We start from the raw sequence: 25617 nt of genomic DNA, 5'->3' as shown, positions 1-25617 counted from the left end.
CACATGGCATGCATTAATCATCACGATTAACACTTTTTCACTTGTGAGTTAGATCACAGCAAAAATACTTTTAAAAATGAAATTGTCAAATTAAATGGGTTTATTAACTTTGATCTTGATACGATAACTAATGAATGAAGGATAGATTTTATACCCCGTCCATAAAATTCAGTTTGGTGATCCAAATATGATAACAAAAAGACAGTAGTCTAGACTGCTTTTAGTTTAAGATATAGAATCAATAATGCGTATTAATAAACTGTATTAGTATTATAAACATATGAATATTGTTACAAATTAATTCTATCAGCCCAGCTAATGAATTCTACATAAGACAGTTCACAAAATGTTCCTGAATTTTTTTAACTCTTAAAAGAATACCCACCGACCGAGCCAAATTACATTTTTTGATGTTTATATTTTGAAAATTATAACGCTAAAACCAGAGTTTTCCTGTGAGGCCAATCCCTCAAAGATTTAGATAAATTGTCATATTTATAAGCAAAATTATTAAAGCTGTTTTGAAATCCCTGACCACACATCTGGGTTGTTTTTTTTTTTGAACCCATGAAAAATTTGGAAGCTGATAGGAATTGTAAAAAAAAAACAATAAAAAAACTTAAATTTAAACTATACTATACTATTTTTTTTAGCAATGTCATTTACATAAATTAAGATACTCCAACACCATAAATAATCCATTTCTCATAGTAAAGAAACATAGGGTTAAGTCATTTGTTTTTTTTTAATTCTCATACATTTGACTGGCCTGCACACAAACACACATCATGAGGATTATAGAATATATAAGTCTTTCTGTGAATACATACATATGGAAAAAAAAAATGATGGAAAATAAAACAGGTCTAAACTCTAGTCTACTATATGAACAAAGACTATTCTATTTACATTGAAGTAAAAAACAAATAAGTTTAGAAAAGTTATGTGGGCTAAAGATATTTGTTTCTGGTATTGATGTCCAATACAGCCTTCCACAGCTACACTATAAAATGGTTGCTATGAACTAATTTTTCATTTCAGGATAAGTTTCCAAGCATCTATGTTAAGCCAGAAAAAAAAAAAAAAAAACCAGACAAAAACTCTTTGTCTCTATCATACTTTTATCTACTTTATTTAAAAATTGAATAATATTGTCAAATAATAATTTGGTTTCAGCAGCACTAAATACTAGAGGCTTTCTTTTACTGTCAATTTTATGTTTAAAAAAAAATATTATTATACTTGTGTCTAATTTTTTAAAAAGTTGTATTGAATTTCTATTAAAATTTAGAATGTAAATTGGATCACTGAAACATTTTGCTCAGTCTTCTTTGTTTTTTTGTAGACATTTCAACTATCACTTAGACCTAGCCTCAACGAGAACATTTTGTAAAATGGGTGTATGCTGTTTTTTTTTCTCTCTCATTCCTTACCATACAATTAATGTTTTATGCTAACCAGAGAGGTTTTAAAGTTTGAAGCTAGCACGGCACAGTTAAGCAGGGAAAAAAATCTACTTATTTCATTGGAATGTTGAAACTAGTTCCAGAGACCAACAGTTTAGTTGAGTGGAACAGCAACACAAACAATAAATTCAATGCTAAACATTTATATATATATATACACACAGTAATATTCATTGAGCTAGACTGATCCAAAGTTAGCAATGATGCCCTAAAAAAAACCCTCAACTTTCTGTTTTTGATTTCATATTAATTTGATATACACATTAAAGGCTAATACAATGTACATCAGCATTAATATGGTATATAACAGCTATTGCTAACATATCAAACCTACGTTCATCTGTTAAAATACAAGCACACATAAAACTATCATACAAACCTAGTATGTACAAAAGGCAAAATGAGTCCCACCATTTGTGTAAGTTAATCCATAACTACTCTAGAATCAATATAACTGTTGACTAACAACTGCTGCACATCAATCTCTGGAATCCCAATGTCATCAGGCAGAAATTCTGTCAAGTGATTCAGGTCCATTTCAGCCAGCCCGCGAGACATGTCTGGAGTCATCGGGAGTCTGAGAGAGGGGAGAGGGGAGGAGAAACTCTATAGTTGTGTGTCTAAGCATGTTTTGAATGAAATGATATCAGCGTGAGTTATAATGATGTCCCCATGCGTCTCAGTGAAATAGGTTAGTTTTTTTTTTGTTTTTGGAAATTACTTCTTCCTATGTTATAGAGCGGAATAACTTACTCATCCATGTTTTGTACAGAGTTGGGATTCATGTCGTACACTGTCTCTGGAGAGAAAGGCTGTCTCTCCATTTCACCGCTAGTGGTAAGATGGCTGGGAGAAAAAAAAATCATTTGAAGCTTTAACAATATTTACAATTTTCTTTTCTCTAGATCACTGAATGTATACTGTCAAATACAAATTATATTAATCTAATCATTTAATGTGTAAGAGTTAAGGTATCAAACAAATGAATTACTCCAGAGAAAGTCTAGGCAAGTAACAAGAAGAAATCACTTGTATATATCTGTTTGGGAATTCATTTGATCCTGGTTCTAGTTCTCTAGCATCATCCTTTTTAGTAATGACAAAAGGAATGGTTTTTAATTGTCACAAATAAAATGTATACTTACTCTGGTAATGTAGTTTTAAGATTAGCTCTGATATAACCGTCATTTATAACAGGTTCTGAAATCAAACAAAATTATTTTTATTTCAAAAAGAGTTTTCTTAAGTGTTAACATTATAAACTTAGATTGTTGAATAAAAATTAGATGTACATATAATAAAAAGTTTGTTAATAGTTTATAGCTACAAAGGTATTGAATGAAAATTTCTGATGGTTACATGCGCAGATAGGCCTAGGTAGGTTAAGATGTGATGAAAACAAAATAACTATAAGCTTGAAAGATAACAAGGTCTATTATACTAATTTGCACAATGACCCAATGGTGACCATCTGGCCATATTTGTAAGAAAATGTTATTGTAACTTGAGGTAGGCTACATGATTTTGTTTATTATTTTGTTAATTTTACCGTAAGCTTCATACCAATGTTATTGTGGGATAACTTTCATTTGTATATAGTAGCTTAGTTTGCAGCCATGTAAAAGCTAGCCAGAAAACTAACAGAGATGGATAAACAGAGTAAGATTTGAAAGCTGGAAAAAATCCAAAGATTTTGTGCATAACATAACATAACTAAACTCACCCACAGTTGACGTATAATACTTTGAGAATACAGAATCTTTTGGTTTATTTGGATAAAGATAAACTAAACTATTCAAGTCCTTAATTCTATCTGCAAGGCCACGAATGTGAAAGTCCTTTGAAGTAAAGGGAGCTAAATTCCAAACTTCCTGTCTTTCACCTGGTTTCAAAGAGTTAAGAAAAAAAAAATTAAGTGTTATCAAAAAGACAAAAGTCTACATATGTTTTCATTCAAATGTTTGCTTTTGTTGCATGTAAGTACATTGTATTTCACAATTAATGCATTAGTACATCATTTAACTTTTCCATCTCTAATAAAGAGTATTGTTGAATTATTGTGTTAAGAAATTTCCCTAGGCAGATAATGCTTTTTTGATCTACTTATGTTACTTGGACATCTTAAGGAATCTTACAGGGTCTCTGGTATCAATTCCATAGATGAAAAATAACACTAATTGCACTGTGTTTACTATTTAAAATAGATCACAAACCCAAAAGCAGCATTCAACCAAATTAAACTAGTAACAGAAAGAGAAAAACTGACCTGTCCAGGCTATTGTAATGCCTCCTATTTCTGAATCACTAAATCTTAAAAGGAATGTTCCCATTGGTCGATTGCTGAGCCAATCCTGTGCCTGATTTTTGCTCACAAAACCAATAATAGCTCTGTAAGATGTCATTAACATGTAGATTTAAGTGGCCCATCTCATAGAAATACTAAAAAAAACATACAAGGCTTCAACAAGGAGGCCTTGATAGATTTTATGTGTCACATGCCATGTTTAAGAATTTTTTTGACTAATTGCCAAATAGAAATTAACATTTTATTTTCATAAATATTTTCAGTTCATTTGCATTCTATTTGCTTACTAATAGCATTGTCGTGTAACTTAATCAGTTATTGCAATAGTTTATTTTTATATTGAATATTTGCATCTCTAGGTCATAATGTATGTTGTTGACGGAATTTCTGTCAGCTTTAAAAATAAAATAGGAGTGGTTGGGATATTCCAGGTGTGAGAGGAAATTGGATGGTTCCAGAAAAAGGTGGCAAGATCAACATTGATAAAGGGTACATATAGATGAGGATATTCAGTTTCGGGGAGAAGAGATCAACGAAAATATTAAATGTAGTTAAATTGTGTTGTATATTTATGAAGTGTGTATAGTATTATAGTGATTCCAAGTTCTAAAATAAATAGTTTTTTATTTATTTTTAAAGGATTTTAGTTTTGAGTTTGTACTCTACATTTGTATCTCCGGCATTATGATATCGTTTGAATAATCAGAAATCATAAAAAAAAAGAGAGAGCTATACAAACTTAGAACTTGAGAACCACATTGTGCGATCAACACAATCTCATCGTAGCATTAATCAAGACATTACAACATCTGGCACTTAAACATATCCTGCCAAGCATCTATCATTAAGACATTTAGTGTATCAAATAAATGGCAAAAGGAGGCAACAGATTTTACAGTTGAGGTAAACTGTGATTACATCAGACAATGAATTTTGGAGAATGTTTGCCACCCAATGGACTAAATAATTGTAAAACCTGATTTGTGTCCACTAGAAATAACTAGCTATGTTTTTGTTATAGATGTGTTTGTCCTAATGGGGCATGATTGAGTGCATTCTAAGGTTAAATGAAAATATTCAAACCATACATACTCATCATTCCACAAATCTTTAAGATGTTCTTTAGTTAATTTCTGTATTGCATAAAACCATTCCCAGAATGTAAATGACCTGCCACTTAGTGTATCCTAAACAAATGGGAAGATAAATACACTTGTGATAAAGTTAGAAAATATAAAATAACATTGTGCTCTATTTTGCCAAATGCCATTGGGATTAATGATTTGACTATATTTAATCCAATTTTAAAATAATAAAATTATTTAAAGCTATTTTTTTTCATTAAGGATATGACACATTGAACATGTCTTACCCAGTGGATATAATATGAAACTCAAGTTCAATCAAACGTTTGTCATTATCTTATCTTATAAATTACATATAATAATTATGTTTAATTATGTGGTATGATATAAACGCTTGGCATAAACCATTATTTACGTATCATAATCTAAGTATTCCATATTTAGCCTATTAGATAAAAGAAATATTCACCTTATTGAACTGAGTCCAAGACACCATAGAAGAATCTTTATTTCCTGCAATTCAAGATGGAAACAAGAGTTCCCTTATCTATGTATCTCTCTTTTTTTATTCTATAAAAACATATTTCTTGTATTCAGTTATTTTCAACTTAAAAGACAACTTCCCCATCCTGTCAGTACTCACCAAAAAGTTTAGATGCTATGTACGAGAGATTAGTGGCACTCAGACCTTTTCCCGTGTGTGACATGAACTTCATGTTCAACTGATCAGCCAAATGACTCCAATCCACTTGATCTGGGACATTGAATGGGATGCGACCCTTGTCAACAAACACAAACAGATGTCTATTAAGCATTATTCAATTTCAATATTATTTATGGAAAGACATAATTCAGCGTTGACTTGAAAAAATAATTATAGATTGAGTTCTCAAAATAAATGCTTTGCATTACAAACTTTTCACACCACAAACTAGAGGGCCACCAAGAGTAGCAACATGCAACAAAAAAACAACACTAAGTTTACCAGCGAGAAAAAAAAATCTGATAAATATCGCCACTACTATCATGTCCCTCTAGGCTCTGATATATAACTGCAAGTGTGAGTGTGAAAAAAAAATGTGGATGAGGGGGTCTAGGTCGCACATGGATTTGCATAGCCATGTGAAACAACTCCACTCATCCTAATCTTCAGAATTGAAGACATTGCTATTAAAGTGAAATGTCTTTTTATCTGCTTCTATTCAGAAGTTACTAATAAATGGTTCTCAAAGTAAATGATGGGAATACTTTCAATATTGAAAGGAACTTAAATAAATGCATATGTTTTGATTTTTTAAAATAATATTTATAGTAAAATTAGCTTAAAATAAAAATTTAGAAAATGTTTTTTTTTACAATTTAAATTAAGATGTTTTTGGTACATTTACTACAGTTTTAATTATGCTAGGAAATAATGAGTTATTAAACAGAAGTCTTACAGGCTCAGCAAAAGCATTATCCCAGAGTACTGTGGCTGTGGCATTACATTCCTGATTCCCATGGACTGTTACAACAACAGGAAGAGATAATGTCTGGAGTAAACAAACAAAATGGATGATACTAGATTCAACAAAAACAAAATGCTACCAGCTATGACATTGAAATTAATTACTGTGCTGTATGAGACTTAAGTTTCAACATAAAGCCTCAGAGAATGGACAAGATACCAAATAGAATTAATTTATATACATATAAATACAATCCATAACAGGTAATATTGTTATGCCAGGAGCATGCAGTCAGGAGATAGGGGCCAAGCTCTGTATGTGGTGGGTCAATCAAAGAGTTGGGAAGTCCTTGAAGAAAGATTTTTGTAAACAAATAAGTAGGCCATGAAAAAAGAGAAAGTTAAAAGGAAGAGTTAAGTTTAAAATTATCGTCTAGAAAAGTCGTTTTGACAGATAATAAAAGGAAATTGAGGCAAGATATGAGGGTCATAGGTCATCTGAGCAGTAGTTATTCTTTATTCACTTTGTTTTGCATTGATAGCTTTTGTCATTCAACCTATTTTACTACTTGTACGATTTATACAAATTTGTGTTTGATGTAAATATTGTATATTATTGGAGTATTTATTTCTGGCCTTCACATGTGGCTCAGATATTGAGTCCAGCGGAACTGTTTTTACTAACTGGAGAAGGGGCAAAGGTGAGTTACTGGTGCCTAAACCAGTAAGCTTTGGGTAGGAGGGGGTCATTAGCCAAGGCTGGCTACCCAACTAGGAGAAGAAAACTCTGAATTCGAACCTCTGCTGCCTTATAGCTATACCCAGTCATGGGAAAGGTTTCAGGAGTCTCCCTGATGGAAAATCAGAAGACAGTGACCCTTAGGCAGTTTGCAGCACTCAGTGCTACACCCTGACAGAGCCTGTGACGCCAGTAACTTTAAACTGTATCGGCACTTGCCATTCCTTTGTTTTTTTCAGCTGTATGGAGTGATGTGTGGGCAACATCGTTCTGACCACAGTTAATGCCCTCTTATTTCCAAGAGATGATCCATAGTCACTCTGCAACTGAAGGAATGAGTCTAAAGCTATTAAACACTAAATGAATTGTTTTCAACACTTAAGTTTCATCAGTGAGTTACTTACTCCAAATGTTATGTTACTTTAAGAGACAAAAATTTAATTAACAGTGTGTACAAAACAAAGATTCATGAGAAATATCCCATTCAGAAATAGACTACATACCCAGACTTGAAAGACTAATTCATTACCGCCAACACTAAACTCTGACTGGAACAAAATACAGAATTTTTCTTCAGTCACAGCCTATGAGAAATAAAAACAAAATTGTATGCAGCAAAACTGGGTACAAAATGTGAGCAGAACAAACCAATACCTTTCTTTGAAGAAATGCACTTTGGGCAGGGAACAAAGCCTAAACATTCATTATAGAAACTATGACCTAAATAAATATATGGTAAGATCCCATTAGTTTTACAGGGCACATTTGGTATTAGTTTTAGACAGTCATTCAGAATTGAAAATTATTAGCTCAGACCTGCAGGATGACTGAGGATAGCAGTGGGAAGGGTTTGAACTTGGGAACATTGCAACAACAGCCTAAAGTACATACCACATGACCAGGCACCAATCAATTTCGAGGAAATAACAACTAATCAATTAAATCTTCCTTAGGATTTTTATCTAAATGATCACTAGCCTAAAAGTGTAAAATTATTATTATGTGTTTATGCCTGGAGTAGACAGACAGTTGCCAACTGACTTTTTTTTTAAATTATCAAAATACATTTCCTAGTGGATTTTCTAAAAATGGGTTCTCATGTTACTAGAACAATGAAATCATGATGCATGTTATGGTTTTATAATAATATTTGTGTAACAATTTTTCAAGGACATTACCTCAGATCCTTTTTTATCTGCTCTTTTAATTTTCTTTAATTGCTGCAATAGGAATAAAATGTACAATTATTGGATTGGAATAAAATATGGAAGAGTTAAATATTCAAATACTACTTGACCAGTTAATTAAATTGAGCACTACTTGTTCACAAAATATAATTGTATTTACTGCAAGACCAACCATTGGTGTCCAATCTAGGTTGGACTAAAGTATACATCAAAGTAGCCCCTTTTTAAAAAGAATTTCAGTACAACCTATATATTAGTGTTTATATATATATATATAAATATATGTAAAGGTTTCGCAAGGTTGTCATTGCCGGAAGTGGTAATGGATGTAAGCACTCCACTACCTATAAAATGCTTCCTAATGGCATGCATCTCAAATAGCCTCTGACAACCAGTCCAACTCCTGGCGTTCACGTGTGGCTCAGATATTGAGTCCGGCTGAACTGTTCTTACTAACACGAGAAAGGGCAAAGGCAAGTAACTGGCGCCTTAACCAGTACGCTTCGGGCAGGAGGGGCTCGTTAGCCATGGCTGGCTACCCACCTAGGAGAAGGAAAACTTTGCCTTGCAGCTATACCCAATCATGGGAAAGGCTTCGGGAGTCAACCCTGAGGAAAAATCAGGAGCTGGCGACCCTAAGGCAGTGTTACACTCTGGCAGAACCTGCGACGCCGCTGAACACAAACTGTATCGGCACTGCCGTTCCTTTGGATACATCAGCTGCGTGGAGAGGGGGGAACTGATGTGTGGGCAACATCATTCCGACCACAGCTAATGCCCAGGCATTCATCTCATTTCCATGAGATGATCCATAATTGCTTCGGGACTGAAGGAGTCCTTTTACTATTTATTATCATTAAAGGAAAAAAAAACACCAAGTTCTTACAATAAAAATGTTGAAGTGTGCTTACCATATTTCTAAAACTGATACTTAGTTGGCCATTGCCAGGTTGGAACTCCATGATGCCAGTATTGTTTAAGATGTCACCACTGGTATCATTTTTAGCCTTCACATCATTCCTCAACAAATCTTTGGCTTGATTTTCACTAACAAATGCAAAGTACAAACAAAATAAAAATGAAGCAATAAAAAGAAATGTAAATCAGTGATGCCCAACTTAGGTCTCCATGGGAGGAGGGGGGGGGATTATAAATTTCAAACATCTCAATGAAAATTCACTGAGTTCCATAGAGCTGAGCTTCCACAGCTTCATTGATGTAGGCAGGAGCTTCTAGGGGCTGGGTAGTACTAAATCTCCAGATCACTGTAATAAATTTTCAGTGATTCAGTTTCTTTTAGTTTACGATTGGAACCCATATTAAGAATTGATCAAACTAGATACAAAATGGTGACCTGATCATAAGTTACATCTCTTTTACTGTTAAACATGAAATCTTATGTTAATGGAGTTAATGAAATCATTTGGGTGATGCTCTTGCATACAGGGTACATTAACGCCAACATCTACGTTTAATTAACAGACCATATTAACATACATACATGTACCAAGAGCACAGATTGAATAGTTTCCACTTGCGCTGCCTGAGACGCATAATGCGCATCTCTTGGAAGGACCATGTCTCCAATCAAGAAGTTTTAAGATTGGCAAATATGAACAGCATGTATGCTCTCCTGACACAAAGAAGACTATGCTGGCTCGGACATGTCACCCGCATGCCAGATGGTAGAATTCTGAAAGATCTTATATGCTGAATTTGTGGAGGGAGGCAGACCCAAGACTAACATATAGAGATATCTGCAAGCGAGACATGAGAGCCACAGACATCAACGAAAGTATGTGGAAAGAAATAGCCAAAGACCAGAGTGTATGGAGACAGACTGTGCGTGCTGGGACGATCCTAGCTGAGAGCAAAAGAAACGAAGCAGCCTTAATCAAGAGGGAGAAAAAGAAAGCTGCCCTGTCCTCTAGCCCTGAATTAGATGCATACACATGCATGAATTGTGGCAAAGTCTGCCGCTCTAAAATTGGCTTGATTAGCCACACCAGGTTCTGCCCCGTCTCAAGAGTAAACCAAAATCAGTGACTCATCTGGGCGCATCCATTGCCTTTTGAGACAAAAGGAGCCATATATATATTAACTTGAGCAATTTGTCCTTATACACTAGCAATCTTCATATCTCTAGGGTACTATAAATATAATTATTAAATTCAAAGGATTTGCTGAAATAATACAAAAAATATAATCAGCTGAAATTATTTTTTGTTATTAAAAAAAAAAAAAAAGAAAGAATCCATTTATTACTTTAAAGTGGGTGTAAAATATAACATTCTACTTTTTAATAATTGGTCAATGCACATAAAGGTGAATCAACTAGTACCTTATAATTGTGGCTTTGACTTGGGGCGGGTTCATGTGGACATTAAGCTTTCCCCCGACAAGTAATCGAACAACAGCTCCAAACCTTGCATCTTTTTTCAATACTTGTGGTGGTTGATGCTCAACGATGAATGTACTGTGAAGTTTAATATTTAGGTTTTACATTGGAAAGTGTACAAAGTCAAGAACTTATTAATTTTTTTAAGAAAATAAAATTCTATTTTCTCATTGCCGTATGATAGAATCTCTTATTAACTAAAGGAATTGCCTGCATCCAAGGTTTTGTGTTTCTATCATGTCAAATGGTAGTGATGTTTACATTTTAAGGCCTCAACCATTTCAATAATTCACTAATTGATGATTGTTTTAGTAGATCTACTAGATCTAGAATGTCTAGATTTAGTGCTAGATCTAGATCTTCATCTTATCATATGATTTAGGAATATTTAGCCATTTTTCTCTTTGTAAGACAGTAACTATAGTAGTTTATTTAATTCGGACATTACATGAATTTGGACATTCGTTGTTTTTGTGGTCATTAAATAATTATTTTAATATTTATTATAAAACTAGCGCGCTGTATAATGTGCTTGTCCATTTTCCAATGATTCTGACCCAATTTCATTATCACTATCCCAGCGACCTAATTTTGGTAGAATAAGTGTGTTCATATTTTTATTTTTGGTGTTCGTATTTATGCATAGTTTGAGAACATCTTAATGATTTCATGTGAGTGGCTATGCCTGGGGATCTTAAAATTTAGTTAATGTTAATATAGAATTAAAATCTGAGTTTATTGATGCCTAAATATAGAGACTGTCCAAAATAAATTATGGTGTCCGGAATCAAATAATGTGGGTCAAATGTGTTCGAATTAAATGAAAACACATGGCCTATTTGACCTTAAATATAATAACAAATATAGGTTAGAGGTACAAATATAAGTAGTCATCCTTATTCTCCTTTAACTAAAGAAGATTTTGTTACTTCATTTTCTTTTCTATGTCGAACCATTGTAAAATAATGCGCTATCAAAGTCAAACTTTCCAATTTGGGGGGCCTATAGGTGTCCGAATAGCATAAACTACTTTATATGACTTACCTTAAAATCAAACAGAGAATACAGACAGAAATAAAGTAACAAATAGCAGGAGGCAACAAAACATTCTATAGTACCTCAATATGAAGGAAAACAAAGAAAATGATATACAAGACCATAAGACCAGTAGCCATATATGCAAGTGAGACCCCGACACTGTCAATACAGAAAATCTGCTAAATACTTGGGAAACGAAAATATTTGGCTAAATCTAAGGTGCTAAACAAGAGGAAACTGGGTGGAGGACACGCACTAACCAAGAGATATAACTATTGTATGAAGACCCCACCGATAGTGACAGAAATAAAAAACAAATTTCATTGGGCAGGTCACCTTGAAAGAATTCAAGAAATCAGAGGAGCAAAAATTGTATGCTGGGAAAAAAAAACAAAAGGCAGGTAACCTAAAGGCAGACCACAAATACGATGGATTGACAATGTAGAGGCAGATCTACAACAACTTAGAGAGTTTGGGCATGGAGGCGAAAAGCTGATGAGAGATCTGAATGGAATAATATGCTGAAGCAGGCCAGAGCCCTCCATGTGCTGTAGCGCCACTGGGATGGATGGATTGGTCAGAGATACAAAACCCCATTATGTAATAAGAAGCCAGGTTCTTTTTGGTCTTCACTTTTTGCCTTTCTCATGAGGGTATACCAAGGATGTACCTGGTAACTAAAGATGAAAGAAGACCAGTGATTGTATCATTCAGCCTTGGTAAAATATCCTCTTCTCCATCTGGAAATTTGATAGGTAGCTGCTGTTGAAGTTGTGTGGATTTTTTTATTTGTTGGCGATTCTGCCATATTAAATCAGCAAGATTTTCACACCTGCATAAGTAAATAATTTTTAAAAAGCGGTTATTACAGTAAGTTGAGTAGAAATTTGGTTTGGTAAAATAGGAAAGACCAATATAAAAAAATATATTATGTAACTATTAACATAATACAACCAGGTTTATTTTTACAATAGCTGTAACTTCAAAGAGATATTTAATTACATCATATGGATCATTCAACATAAATAAACTATTACCTGTTACAGAATGAACCAAAAAAGTAAAATAAAGTTCCCCTTTCAGTCCTTGAAATCTATAAGGCAGATGATATTAAGGTCATCTGTTTCTATGGCCAACGGTTAACAAGCAGGGTGTCATGTGGCCAGCACAATGACCAACCGCATCTACTTTCCCCAAACTTATGTCAGGTACCCATTAGAGTTGGGTGGACTCGGGCGCCCTAAAAATCCAGAAATTCATAATCCCAGTCTTCAACAAGATTGGAACCCAAGACCCCAGGTTCAGAAGCAAAAAGCTTAACCAATCAGCCACTGCTACCCTAGAATGAACCAAAGCTACTCACCAATTCTGTAATGTGTCAATGCTAGTACTGTCCATGACAAGACCATTTCCTGCCAATTGTTGACGCCTCTTCCATGAAATAAGTTCATTATCTAATATTTCTTTCTGAAGTTCTTGTAGATGGACTATAGTGACCTCATATTTTTTAGATAATGCCTAAATAATTGAAGTGAAATGAAAATAGGTCAATAATACTCACAATATTTTAAATAATACAAAAGAGGTCAAACCTATCTTTGAAGTAGTAAGTCAGGTCAATATAGCTTATAAGATACACAGTACTAAATCTAGGTTTAGTAACATTGAAAAACAAAACAAAGAATGATCTTCAAATGAAAACCTGATCAAATATAACACTGTCCTCAAACTGCACAGGTTCTTGAGTAAGCTCACTTATGTTAACAAATGATTCCATGATTTAAATGTTTTGAGACTAGTTTTAACACACAGGGAAGGAGCAATAAGACTGCAATTCTAACTCTATAGTTATCAGAAACTTGTATGGATAGACAGTAGAAATGTCTACAAGGTGGATATAAAATGACTACGGCACTAGAAATATGGAGGTAATGTTACATTATAGCTTTGGTGCCCAACCTTTTTTAGACTGGGCTATTTCCAACACACATACCACAGGCCACCTTATGAAAGATAAGTAATAATAACTCCAAGGGAACTGATATTCTGTGGCTTTGTTACACACTGTAGTCAGAGAAGTTTTACATTGTCAAATAGGACTGTGTCAAAGCTGATCTCTAGTCTAGACCAAAAACATTCTGTATTTTCTTGTGTTTTCTGTGACAATTATCTTTCTACTAATGTTATTTCAGCAATAATTGAAGCTGGGGAATATTGATTATGCTAGAAGATATTTTGGATTGTCATGAGTTGATCAACCAAAACTCTACTAAATACTTGTCACCTCGAAAGAATGTCACTGGACAAAAACGTGACAGTAACAGCTGAATAGGCTGAAGACAACTTTCTTACAACTAACCACTCTGAGATGCAAAATCTCCTGAGCCATTTGTGCTAACTGGAAATCTATCTGTTCCTTCTGTTGTCTCAGTTGAGCCTCTTTGTTAATTTTCTCCTGTGAATTTGGCATCTGACTCAACTGTTGAAGCTGACCTGGGCAGAAAATATTTAGGTTGATATGTCAACATTTTTTGGTCAACCTATTATCTGCTTCTATAATGTATATTTATTTAAACCAGAACAAACTTTTACTAGCTTTTTACAAATCAATGTTTTATGGCTGAACAAATGGACATTTTTTCAAAGTAAGTTTCAATTTTTCAATGATTTGCAAACCTGGAAATCTAATTAAACTAGACTAGATGGTTTGTCTACTTGTTTAAGAAAAAAAGGACAATTAAATTGAGATTTTTGTATGCAACAATAAAAATAAGAAGTTCTTGAGTTTGAGTTTTTGGCACATCGGCACAATTTAGGCTATGTCGTGCCCGCAAGAAGTTCTTGCCCCAGTTGCTAAATTTTAATAATATGAAAGCCAATAACAGCAGCTTTAAAAAAAAAAAAATTTTAATATAGAAGGTTCAATATCCAAAATAGCTGACCATAATAAGTAGTATTTTAAGAAAGGCCCATTAATTTAGTATAATTTAATTTAAACTGGTATGACAGCAATCTTGCACATATGCAACAAAAACAAAAATCAATCTTAGCATTGTAGAAAAATGGGAAAAAAAAATGTTTTGTTGAATTAATGGAAGTTACCTGTAAATCTTTGGCAATCACTGAAACGAATTATGAAGGATTCTTGCTTATGTTGTAAATTTTTGGAGTCATTTTCAGTGACCTGGAAAAAAAAAACAAAAAAAAACACCAATGAATGAGGAGTGATAAGTTTTTAGTCCTATACTTGGCTCCAGTTCTAATGCTGAATAAAGCAGAGTTGTGTTTGCTGAGTGCCTAAAGAAACACAGAAACCTCCCATTTACCCCCTGTCCCCACAAGGGTCAACAAAAGAGATTGGACTGTGGGGCACTGAGCATGCTTTAGCATGAAAGATGCGCTATACAAAAACATTTTTAAAAAAATAAAAAAAAATGTTAATAAATTATTTTTTTCTAATAAACATTTCTGTCACTACTTAATTAGATGAAATGCATTAATGATAAAAATTTTCTATATTTCTGAAAGTAATTATTTATATGAAATACACCCTTAATAAATATTCTTTTAATAGATATTTTATCAAGATTCTTAACTAAAAAAAATAAATTATAAAAATGTATAAACTATTACATAAAAAGAAAAATTCTGGATAAGCTACCTTTGTTTTTTGCAACAATTCATGTATGGCATTCATTATTTTTTCATTAGTACCTTGCTGATCTGACGCAGGCAAATCTTGGTTTAACTGTTGCTGCTGAGTAGTTTGCTGTGTAATAAAAATAATTATGATTGCCTCAGTGTTCAGATAGCCTCTATCTCATAAAATCAATGATTTGTTGTAATCACATTCAAAAAGTTACTACCATCAAAAAAATAATGTATGACATTTCAGGAAAAGTATGTTGTGATAAGTCATCTCTGATAAAGTTAAAAAAAAAAATAATAATAAATTAAATTTATTTTTTTAAATTAAAAAGTATAGATTTTGACCCCCAAATATCTTTTCTTTACCTCAGCCTGTTCAATGATCTTCTGCTCCATTGCCAGACAGTTCTTGATGACCTGAACCATTTCCATTGGATTGGTTTTAACAATGCTCTATAAACAAACAAAAAAATTCATTAATTCTATATATTTTAGACTTAAGACAGTTTATTTCCAAGAAATTAAAAAAAAAATCCAACACAAAGCCTGGCATGCAAACTTCAATTTATAAATATTTCTGTAAGAAGGATCTTAGTAAAAATAAATGATTTGTGAGAAACAGGATTTTTGAAGCAAGCAGCAGAGATATGGTCAAGAGGATGCTTCCTTGTTATGTTGTTCTAAGTGAAAAGTGAATAAACTGCTTACTTCCTTTTACTACCTTTACTTACCATTTCTAGTTCAGTCACGTCTCTAAAGTTATCCAAGACTAGCATAATCAAAGATATCCAAGACTAGCATACTTAAAGATATCCAAGGATAGCATAATTAAAGATATCCAACGATAGCATAATTAAAGATATCCAAGATTAGCATAATTAAAGATATCCAAGGATAGCATAATCAAAGATATCCAAGACTAGCATATTTAAAGATATCCAAGGACTAGCATAATTAAAGCTATCCAAGACTAGCATAATCAAAGATATCCAAGGATAGCATAATTAAAGATATCCAACGATAGCATAATTAAAGATATCCAAGATTAGCATAATTAAAGATATCCAAGGATAGCATAATCAAAGATATCCAAGACTAGCATATTTAAAGATATCCAAGGACTAGCATAATTAAAGCTATCCAAGACTAGCATAATCAAAGATATCCAAGGACTAGCATAATTAAAGCTATCCAAGACTAGCACAGTTAAAGCTATCCAAGACTAGCACAGTTAAAGCTATCCAAGGATAACATAATTAAAGCTACCCAAGACTAGCACAGTTAAAGCTATCCAAGGATAGCATAATTAAAGATATCCAAGGATAGCACAGTTAAAGCTATCCAAGGATAGCATAATTAAAGATATCCAAGGATAGCATAATTAAAGATATCCAAGGATAGCATAATTAAAGATATCCAAGGATAGCATAATTAAAGATATCCAAGACTAGCATAATTAAAGATATCCAAGGATAGCATAATTAAAGATATCCAAGGATAGCATAATTAAAGATATCCAAGGATAGCATAATTAAAGATATCCAAGGATAGCATAATTAAAGATATCCAAGGATAGCATAATTAAAGATATCCAAGACTAGCATACTTAAAGATATCCAAGGATAGCATAATTAAAGATATCCAAGGATAGCATAATTAAAGCTATCCAAGACTAGCACAGTTAAAGATATCCAAGGATAGCATAATTAAAGCTATCCAAGACTAGCACATTTAAAGCTATCCAAGACTAGCATAATTAAAGTTATCCAAGACTAGCACAGTTAAAGATATCCAAGACTAGCATAATTAAAGTTATCCAAGACTAGCACAGTTAAAGCTATCCAAGACTAGCATAATTAAAGTTATCCAAGACTAGCACATTTAAAGCTATCCAAGACTAGCATAATTAAAGTTATCCAAGACTAGCACATTTAAAGCTATCCAAGACTAGCATAATTAAAGCTATCCAAGACTAGCACATTTAAAGCTATCCAAGACTAGCATAATTAAAGTTATCCAAGACTAGCACAGTTAAAGATATCCAAGACTAGCATAATTAAAGTTATCCAAGACTAGCACATTTAAAGCTATCCAAGACTAGCATAATTAAAGTTATCCAAGACTAGCACAGTTAAAGCTATCCAAGACTAGCATAATTAAAGCTATCCAAGACTAGCACATTTAAAGCTATCCAAGACTAGCATAATTAAAGCTATCCAAGACTAGCACAGTTAAAGCTAGCCAAGGATAACATAATTAAAGCTATCCTAGACTAGCACAGTTAAAGCTAGCCAAGGATAACATAATTAAAGCTACCCAAGACTAGCACAGTTAAAGCTAGCCAAGGATAACATAATTAAAGCTATCCAAGACTAGCATAATGTTAGAAAGGGACATGAATTTGTGTAAAAGAAATTTCCTGTATTCTTTAAACTCTCTCTAGTGCTAAAATCAATCAATTTAATAAATAGTGTTAAAATCTGAACATTGTGTTGGTAGTTGGAGCCTAAACTGTCAGTAAACCCATCAACCACAGTTTTTTTTTTAACAACTTTCTTTCAAGTCACTAACTTTTGTAATATTATGCTAATTTTTAAAATTTTCCTCATCCCTAACTGTATAAAATAAAAAACAAAAAAAAACAACAACCAAACAACATATAAGGTTTAGTTTTGTAAATGCAACAGGCTATGGTGACACTGTGGTGGTACAAAAGACTAGCTATACAATGTCTTAATTTGGAATTCTAAGACTTTGGAAATAAACGCATGAAATGGGAAAAAGTTAAGAAGCTTGTCTACAGTACTGGTCAACAGTGTCCTTGAATACTAGATACATTTTTAAGGGGAAAAAATCCAAGCTTGTTTAAAAGAGCAACAGTCTAGTCTTCTTGTCTTACATCCAGTTTTTGAACGGACTCCTCCAACTTCATTCTAATAATAAAAAACTCTTGACTTGTCAGCTCCTCAGCTTTCTGGCGCAACAAAGTCAACATGTCATTTAGAATTAGTTCAGCATACTGGTGATTGCTTTCATCTATCTGATCCCTGAAAGTAAACAATAAAAACACACTTTCATCTATCTGATCCATGGAAGTAAACATAAAACACAATCTCAAAATATTTTTTAACTGATGAAAAAAAAGGGAATGATTAAAACAAAACTAATTTTAACCTTAAGGGCTGCATGTATAGCTTAGCCTTTACATAACTAAATATAACTGGACATTATCTAGATAAGGTGATCTGCTCAAATTCAGTATGCTTTTCAGATAAAGGTACCCCTAACTAAAAAAATTTTTTAAAAAGTCTATGTTCCACTCAATAAATAACAATTTGAAGAATATTTGAGTTAACATTTAATAAGGGTTTTATTTGGATAGTTCAAAAACCAATTGCTTCAAATCATACTCTACAAATATAAAGTACATTAAAGAAAAGTGGAACCATGAATACAATGGACTGACAATGTAGAAGCAGATTTACAAAATCTTAAGAGTTCGAGTATAGTGACCAAAAAGCTCAAGAGAAATCTGAATGGAAGGATGTGCTGTAGCAGGCCAGAGCCATCCAAGGGCTGTACCACCACATTGATGGATACAAGAATTGTGGAAATTCAGCAATAATCAAAAATCTGTTTGTTATATCATTCTTTATCACAATTCAAGCTCTTAGTTTGGCAACTGAGTGTTTTGTCAATCCACTAAATTTAGTAAGATTAGCTTCCAACATATTAAAAAAATATGAACTTCAAGAGAACTTTCCTAGGCAAAAAAGAGTTTTCTAGCAACTGGACATGCGGTATAAGCTCTGGACTGTTGTCTAATTAGTCACAAGTTCAGACCCTGCTGTCTAGCAGCTAGAATGTAATCTTCAATTCTGAAGGAGCACCTAACACAACTTTTTGGAGCAGAGACATGGAGATTAATCTAGAACAACTATAGGAAAGTACACCTTCAATAACAGCCAATAACCAGACCTGCCTACCATTATGCAAAATGCGTATTCATTACGCAAAATCTCCCAAAAAATGACCGTCAGTACAAAAATATGAATTAAACCCGTCACGTTACGCATTTCGTATATTTTCCCCCACCTCTTGACTAGCTTACAAGCGGTCACGCTAAGCTGTCCTGTTGGGGGGGGGGGGGGGGGGGGACACATTGTATCCAGATCTCTATGTTGATTGGTTCTTAGTAGTAATTAGATCTAGTCTAGAAACGAAGAACGCGAGAGTGAGGGAGTAGCGGGTTGGTACTAGGTTGGCACCGTCAGTTAGCTGATACACCAACGTGACTTTTATTTTTGTAAGTTCATTAGTAGAAATTAATTATATGTTGAATCCCTGATTCCCGTATTCATTTGTATAGAAAAAAAATATCGAAGTGCCATCGATTCAAAACACATTGAGTGACATTGTAGATATCTAGTCTAGATCTGGATTCTAGATCTAGAATCTAGATAACTTGTTATACAGGATAGATCTAGCTAGAATCTAGATAGTTATTATGTTATGATTCTCTACATTATTCTGCAATCTAGATCCAATTTAGTTATAGTATGATTTAGATTGAATAGATCTAGATCGATAACATAGAATCTACTACCATCTAGTCGAGATCTAGACTAGATTGTCACTAGATTCTTAGTCTAGATATCATCTCTATTGATCTAGATTTAGATTGTAGATGTAATCCTGACATCTAATATTGTGTATATATATGTATATGTATATGTGTATACATATATATATATATATATATATATATATATATTATAATTTATATATATATATAAATTGTAATATATATATATTAATTTTTTTATATATATATATATATATATATATATATATATATATATGACAAAATAGTGGATCGCGTAAGTGTTACGCATTCTGGTGCCAAAATACGCATTTTGACCATCAGCGTTACACATTTGGACTTTTTTTTGGTAGGTAGGTCTGTAATAACCTTTTCAAACCTAGGGAAGATGACATAGTGGTCATCTGTTTCTATGGCCAACGGTTTACAAGGGTGTGATGTTGCCAGTACAATGACCAACTGCCTTTACTTTATGCAACTAATGTCGGAAAACCATCAGAATTGGGTGGATTGAGTGGCATCCTAAAAATTGAAAGAGAACACGGCTAAGAAAGGGAGGGGGGGGGGAACAAGTAATCTTTCTCTTTATACATTCTATATTTGACTACATTTATGTGTGTATTTTTTACACACGTCAATATCTGGTGTCATTTAAAATAGTTGCATGTTTTTTCTGTAGCTTTGTTTTGATTTTGCCCTTCATTTCCTAACCATAGCCATGGCTTCACATATATATATATATATATGGAGTCAACAGGTCTTTCAATGTAGTCAACATTCCTGCATCAGGTAACTGTTTAATTCTATCAGTTGCATATTTCAGGAAAAATGTCATCAACGACACTGTTGCTCTAGAACTTCGCAAGATGGTTGTAAGCTTTGTTTGTGAACATTGGGATAATTATGTTGACCTCCTGTCAGTTATTCTTACACACGGAAGCACAGTCATACACTCTGCTCGACAATACGCTGCCTACATGAATACTTCTGGCGTTTATGGTGGCGATGTCTCAAATACTTCCCGCTACTATCACTATTCACTTCCGAGAATGTCCCCATGACCCTCCTTGAGTTTACAGTTCGGGTCAACTTCTCTCCATATCCCTGCTATTTAGCGGTTGCATTCACCTCAACGTATTGGAGTGTAAAACTATCACAGCTGCTACCTCACAAACTGTCCTTATTCCCCGGATATCCTTGACTTCATCAGATTCAAATTTGCCTTTTACCTTTATGCGCAGACAATTCCCAATTAGATTAGCCTTTGCCATGACAATTATTAAAGCACAAGGCCAAACATTCAAAAAGATATGCCTGTATCTTCAAAAACCTGTATTCAGTCATGGACAATTGTATGTTGCTCTCTCCTAGTTCCTTCTTTTCATTCACTCACAGTCATTTGGACAACTGTCTTTCAGGAAGTTTTCACCCACCACTAAATAGCAGCGTATGCAACACCGTGGGTCAACTAGTATATTTAATTGAATTTCATTGCAATTTCCTTTAAAAAATATTTTTGCAAACTACGAAATGGATCCTTCTAGTACTCATCATATATCATCATTATTAGTACTCATCCTATGTTTTATTGGTGTCTGCTGTGTTCTAAAAACTCACCATTGCTGCTCCTCAATCCACTGACACAGAAAGTACCTCACCTCCATGGGAAAATGGGGTGGATAATACTGCTGCATCTGCCTGAAGATGTTTGGACTCTGCTGCACTTTGGCCCACTGTGACATGATTGTCTGTAGCCTTGAAGTTTTTGGCAAAACCTATAATAAAAAGATAATTTAAAATAATAAAAATAAAATAAATAAATAATAAAATAATAAAAAGAAATAATTTTATGTAATAATATGCTTATTAGTAATTAAAAGGCAGTTTTGAACACTGGGTATAGTTATATACCCAAATAAAAAAAATAAACCATATTTTACAAAAACTCTTGATCTCCAATAGTGGTAATTTATATATTCAGCACAATAAAAAAAAAAGATGTGCATGATTTTCTGACAAAAGGGAATGCAAGACAATATCCAAAAACTAGAAATAACAGCCTAGAATTTATTCTGGTAACTTATGTGAACATAGAGGCCCAATTTTTATAATATATATAAAAAGGGTAATAGAAAAATTTGAAGTCAGTAGATCAGTTGTGGCTCTACAGTAAATATACTTTAGCTCTTTTAATACATATATTGTATTCATTATGAATCATTGTGTAAACACCTGCTTATTATAATAATAATTTGTGTTTAATTAAAACTCAACTTAACAATTTCTTGCTTAACTCATGTCACCTACACACATTTTTAAACAATATATATGCTTTTTATTGGTAGCTGACTGAACTCAACCACCTTCCCCTCTCTCTACAGTGAACAAAATTATTGTAACACTGGTGGGTCTGGGGTTTAAGTAGAGGGTGAATATCATTTTTTTTCTTCTGTGTGGTCACAAGTTTACAAAATACTTAATTAAATTTGAATATCATTCTTTTCTTGATGTTACATTGTATAATGTATTATATAATAATAATCTTTATTATCCATAAGGAAATTTGTCTTACAATTTTTGCATTACACCATTATAACAATAGAAAACCAAAATATACATTCATATATATGAGAGAAAGACAGGGTTGAGTTTACTAGGGTTAGGGTTTTGAAAACCCCCCATCCCCACTTCATAGTTCTAGATCCGCTAGCGTTGTTTAGACATCATCATTAATAGTGACTATTAATTTACTTGTTTCCAAATTAAAGTAGAAACATTTATTTTTAAGTGAATTTGTTAGAAACTGGTAGATTATAAACACAGATGTTTCATTAATAATTTTAAGTTTTTTTGTTTTTTTTTCATTTTGTTGTTTGTTTTTTTTTCCAGTGCAAAGGAACCAAGAAAATTGTATTAACTTTATTTATGATACAGCCCCAAACTCCAATATTAAGCTCTTCTACTTGGTTTATAATCTCACAGAAAGAATTACATGAAATATAGAGATACCAAGTGTATGTAAATTTGAAGAAAATAATTGTGTATTTAACAGAATCAAAGCACTATTTATTCTAATATATGGAAAGAGTGGCATGAATATGTAGGATAAAACTATATGTTAACAATGTCAAAGTTTGAAACAAGAATGACTTGACTGACATATCATGCATAGGAGGAAACCCCTACTAATTGTGAGTAACAAGATCATTATCTTCAGTCTGGGCCTAAGACTAAAGACATAAAGAGATGAAGGAACAATATGAACAAAATTGTGTTTAATTATTTTTTAAACACCAAATGTATTACTCTACTGACAAGTGACATGATGTTTTATAACAAGCTAAGTATGAGCTTTCACCTGAGGCTTGTTTTCACCATCTCCATTCATGAAATTAGTTTGACTATCCATTCAAAAGCAAACAAAATTTGAATATCCTTATGATTTAGTCAGTTCAAAAAAAAAAATATTTTTTTTTAACTTCCACATTTCACAACTACATTTGGATGATATACAATATAAGTATTCATTACATTAATAAAATAAATACTTGTTAAACATTTTTATGAAATATTATAATTAATGTTTTCAATCCTAATTGAAGTTAAGCTAGTTATGTCACACAAAACAGCATGGCTGAACAATTTCAAGAAAATGGATTTTCCCAGTATGTTAAAAAAAAAAGGAAAAAAAAAGGTCACAGGGGACTCACTACACCACTGAGGCATATTTACTATATCAACTCTCCAGGTTTATTTCCAAGAAATAAAATGAACCAGTATTAGCAGTCTAACTAGATCAGTTATTTCCTATAGTAGTCTAAAAATAAAAAAATTAAAAACTCAAACTTTGAAATGTAGTATTATAATACAAAAATGACTACATTGACCCCCACCCCCCACTCCACTTGAGTCCAATGCACACATGACTCAGACACTAAGGTTCAGTTAATTATAAGCTGAACTAGTAGCAGAGATGCATACATATCATAAGAGTATGTTTCATCTTAGAGCATTTTGTTTTAAAGCTACTCAACTCACAGCCCAAGCTTTTTTATACAGAGAAAATGAAAACCAATATCTTAGGAAAGTCTTAATATCTGGATACCAACTAGATGTGTGTCTATAAACCTAGATTATACAGAAACAAAAATCTTCCTGTCATTGAAAAAGTAATTACATTACTAAAATAATTGCATTACTTGGTTAACCAGTATGGCCAAAAAACTGAACCCAATATTTTTACCCTTCTATTTAGAATGTTACTAGAAAATCTAGATAAAAAGTAATCTGCCATCTAAAAAGCTAAGAGCCAATATTTGAATTTAACTATGACAATATATATATATATATATATATATATATATATATATAATATATGGGTGTGCGTGTGTCTAATTTATAGTAAATTATATCTACTACTGTTGATAACAACTCATACTCAATCCACATTCTCACACATAATCTGCAACAACAAATAACAAACAATGTGAATGTGTCATGATTTTATTATGATTCAGTTATGATGGTTATTTTATATATAGACATATATGTAAGCTTCTATATAAACTAATAAAGACTTTATTATAAAGTAGGCTAATACTTTAAAAGTTAAGTTCAAGATCTATATATATAGATTATAAATTATAGTCAATATAGTTAAATATAGTATAAAGATAGATATACTCTCTGACTCTAAATTCTAAATAGTCTTTACTAAGAAACTCTCTTACTCTACTACTGTCTAGTAACTACTTACTAGTCTAGATCTAGATCTAGCTAGAGTCTAGTGTCGCTAGAATAGTCAGTAGACTAGGACTAGGAGTAGACTAAGCTTCCTTATATTTATAAAATATAAATTATAATTAAATAGATTATATCTACTTAAAGAACTATTAGATCTTTTAAGATTCTAGTATTTTAGATAATTATATTAGTGCAGTAACATTTGTGATTATCTCATTGTTCAAGACTCAAGAACATTTAAACTGAAAGTTAGTTTCAGATTCAACTTTTGAACACGTTAACAACTCAACTGCAGTGCAGAACTTACAGGTGGTTGCAAAATGTTAGGATATCTATTGTACTCGATAGCTGCTAAGCTAGGCTATCATTTAGCATTGAACTCTTATGGGGATGTTGAACTGTCACCCATAGAAGCAAAACTGAAATTAAAACTTACCAAACATATAAATACTATGATTGTTTCAAGAACTTTTATTTTACTTAGGAAATAAAGCTTTCTAAGAAAGCCATGTTTGTTCTAGCTCTAGAATCTAATCTATATTTAACCCGGACTTCCTATTTAGATGTTTTTTGACTGGCTAGAGTAGAAAACTCCTTTGATTGTCCAATGAAAATACAGGAAATATAACTACCAGTATAATCCAGCAGTTGCAACTTCAAAAAATAATATGTATGTGTTGATTCAAACTAGATCTAGTTGTCTTATTTTGGATGGGGAGGAGGAGTAGCCTTCTTTTTCTGCCTATAGATCTAGATATAGAATTTACATAGTCAAAAAAAATTATTTTAAGGACCTTATGTTCAATCGCATAAACACAAAATAATAATAATAAGGCTTATTTTATCTTATATGATACAGACGTTACTTCAAAAAAAGATGATTACGTCCTACGCGTCATACATTTAGTCATTCATAGTTAACCAATGACATATTCTCCGCCAAGTCACTGGTTTTCCT

At 32.7% G+C, this 25617-nt stretch overlaps 1 protein-coding gene across 3 annotated transcripts; it reads right to left on the bottom strand.

Moving 5' to 3' along the window:
* Positions 1–734: 734 nt before the first annotated feature.
* On the bottom strand, positions 735–25232 carry LOC106065668 (signal transducer and activator of transcription 5B-like). 3 transcript variants are annotated; one of them, XM_056045420.1, is made up of 22 exons: positions 25096–25232; positions 21534–21691; positions 18213–18360; positions 15680–15766; positions 15327–15434; positions 14768–14849; positions 14025–14158; positions 13029–13183; positions 12336–12497; positions 10571–10705; positions 9141–9276; positions 8221–8262; positions 7546–7626; positions 6296–6388; positions 5500–5635; positions 5326–5369; positions 4864–4958; positions 3733–3854; positions 3190–3348; positions 2612–2666; positions 2220–2312; positions 735–2043 (listed from the first exon to the last, which is right to left on the bottom strand). In XM_056045420.1, exons 2-22 carry the CDS (start codon positions 21656–21658, stop codon positions 1890–1892), a joined length of 2346 nt encoding a protein of 781 aa, XP_055901395.1. In that variant the 5' UTR covers positions 21659–21691; positions 25096–25232; the 3' UTR covers positions 735–1889.
* Positions 25233–25617: the final 385 nt, after the last annotated feature.

Source organism: Biomphalaria glabrata, chromosome 11, assembly GCF_947242115.1.
Source record: "Biomphalaria glabrata chromosome 11, xgBioGlab47.1, whole genome shotgun sequence".
In the NCBI taxonomy this organism is placed as follows: Eukaryota; Metazoa; Mollusca; class Gastropoda; family Planorbidae; genus Biomphalaria; species Biomphalaria glabrata.
The sequence above is the reverse complement of the archived record's forward strand: the minus strand, read 5'-3'. Positions and strand labels throughout refer to the sequence as shown.

What these genes read in the sequence shown, in the direction of transcription:
- LOC106065668 (XM_013224546.2), bottom strand. Translation starts at nt 23,325, where the DNA reads ATGGATAGTCAAACTAATTTCATGAATGGAGATGGTGAAAACAAGCCT. An exon ending in CAGATAAAAAAGGATCTGAG is followed by an intron (nt 7,627 to 8,220) that starts GTAATGTCCTTG and finishes TATTTCTCATAG; the next exon opens with GCTGTGACTGAAGAAAAATT. An exon ending in ATAATGCTTTTGCTGAGCCT is followed by an intron (nt 5,636 to 6,295) that starts GTAAGACTTCTG and finishes TTTGTTGACAAG; the next exon opens with GGTCGCATCCCATTCAATGT.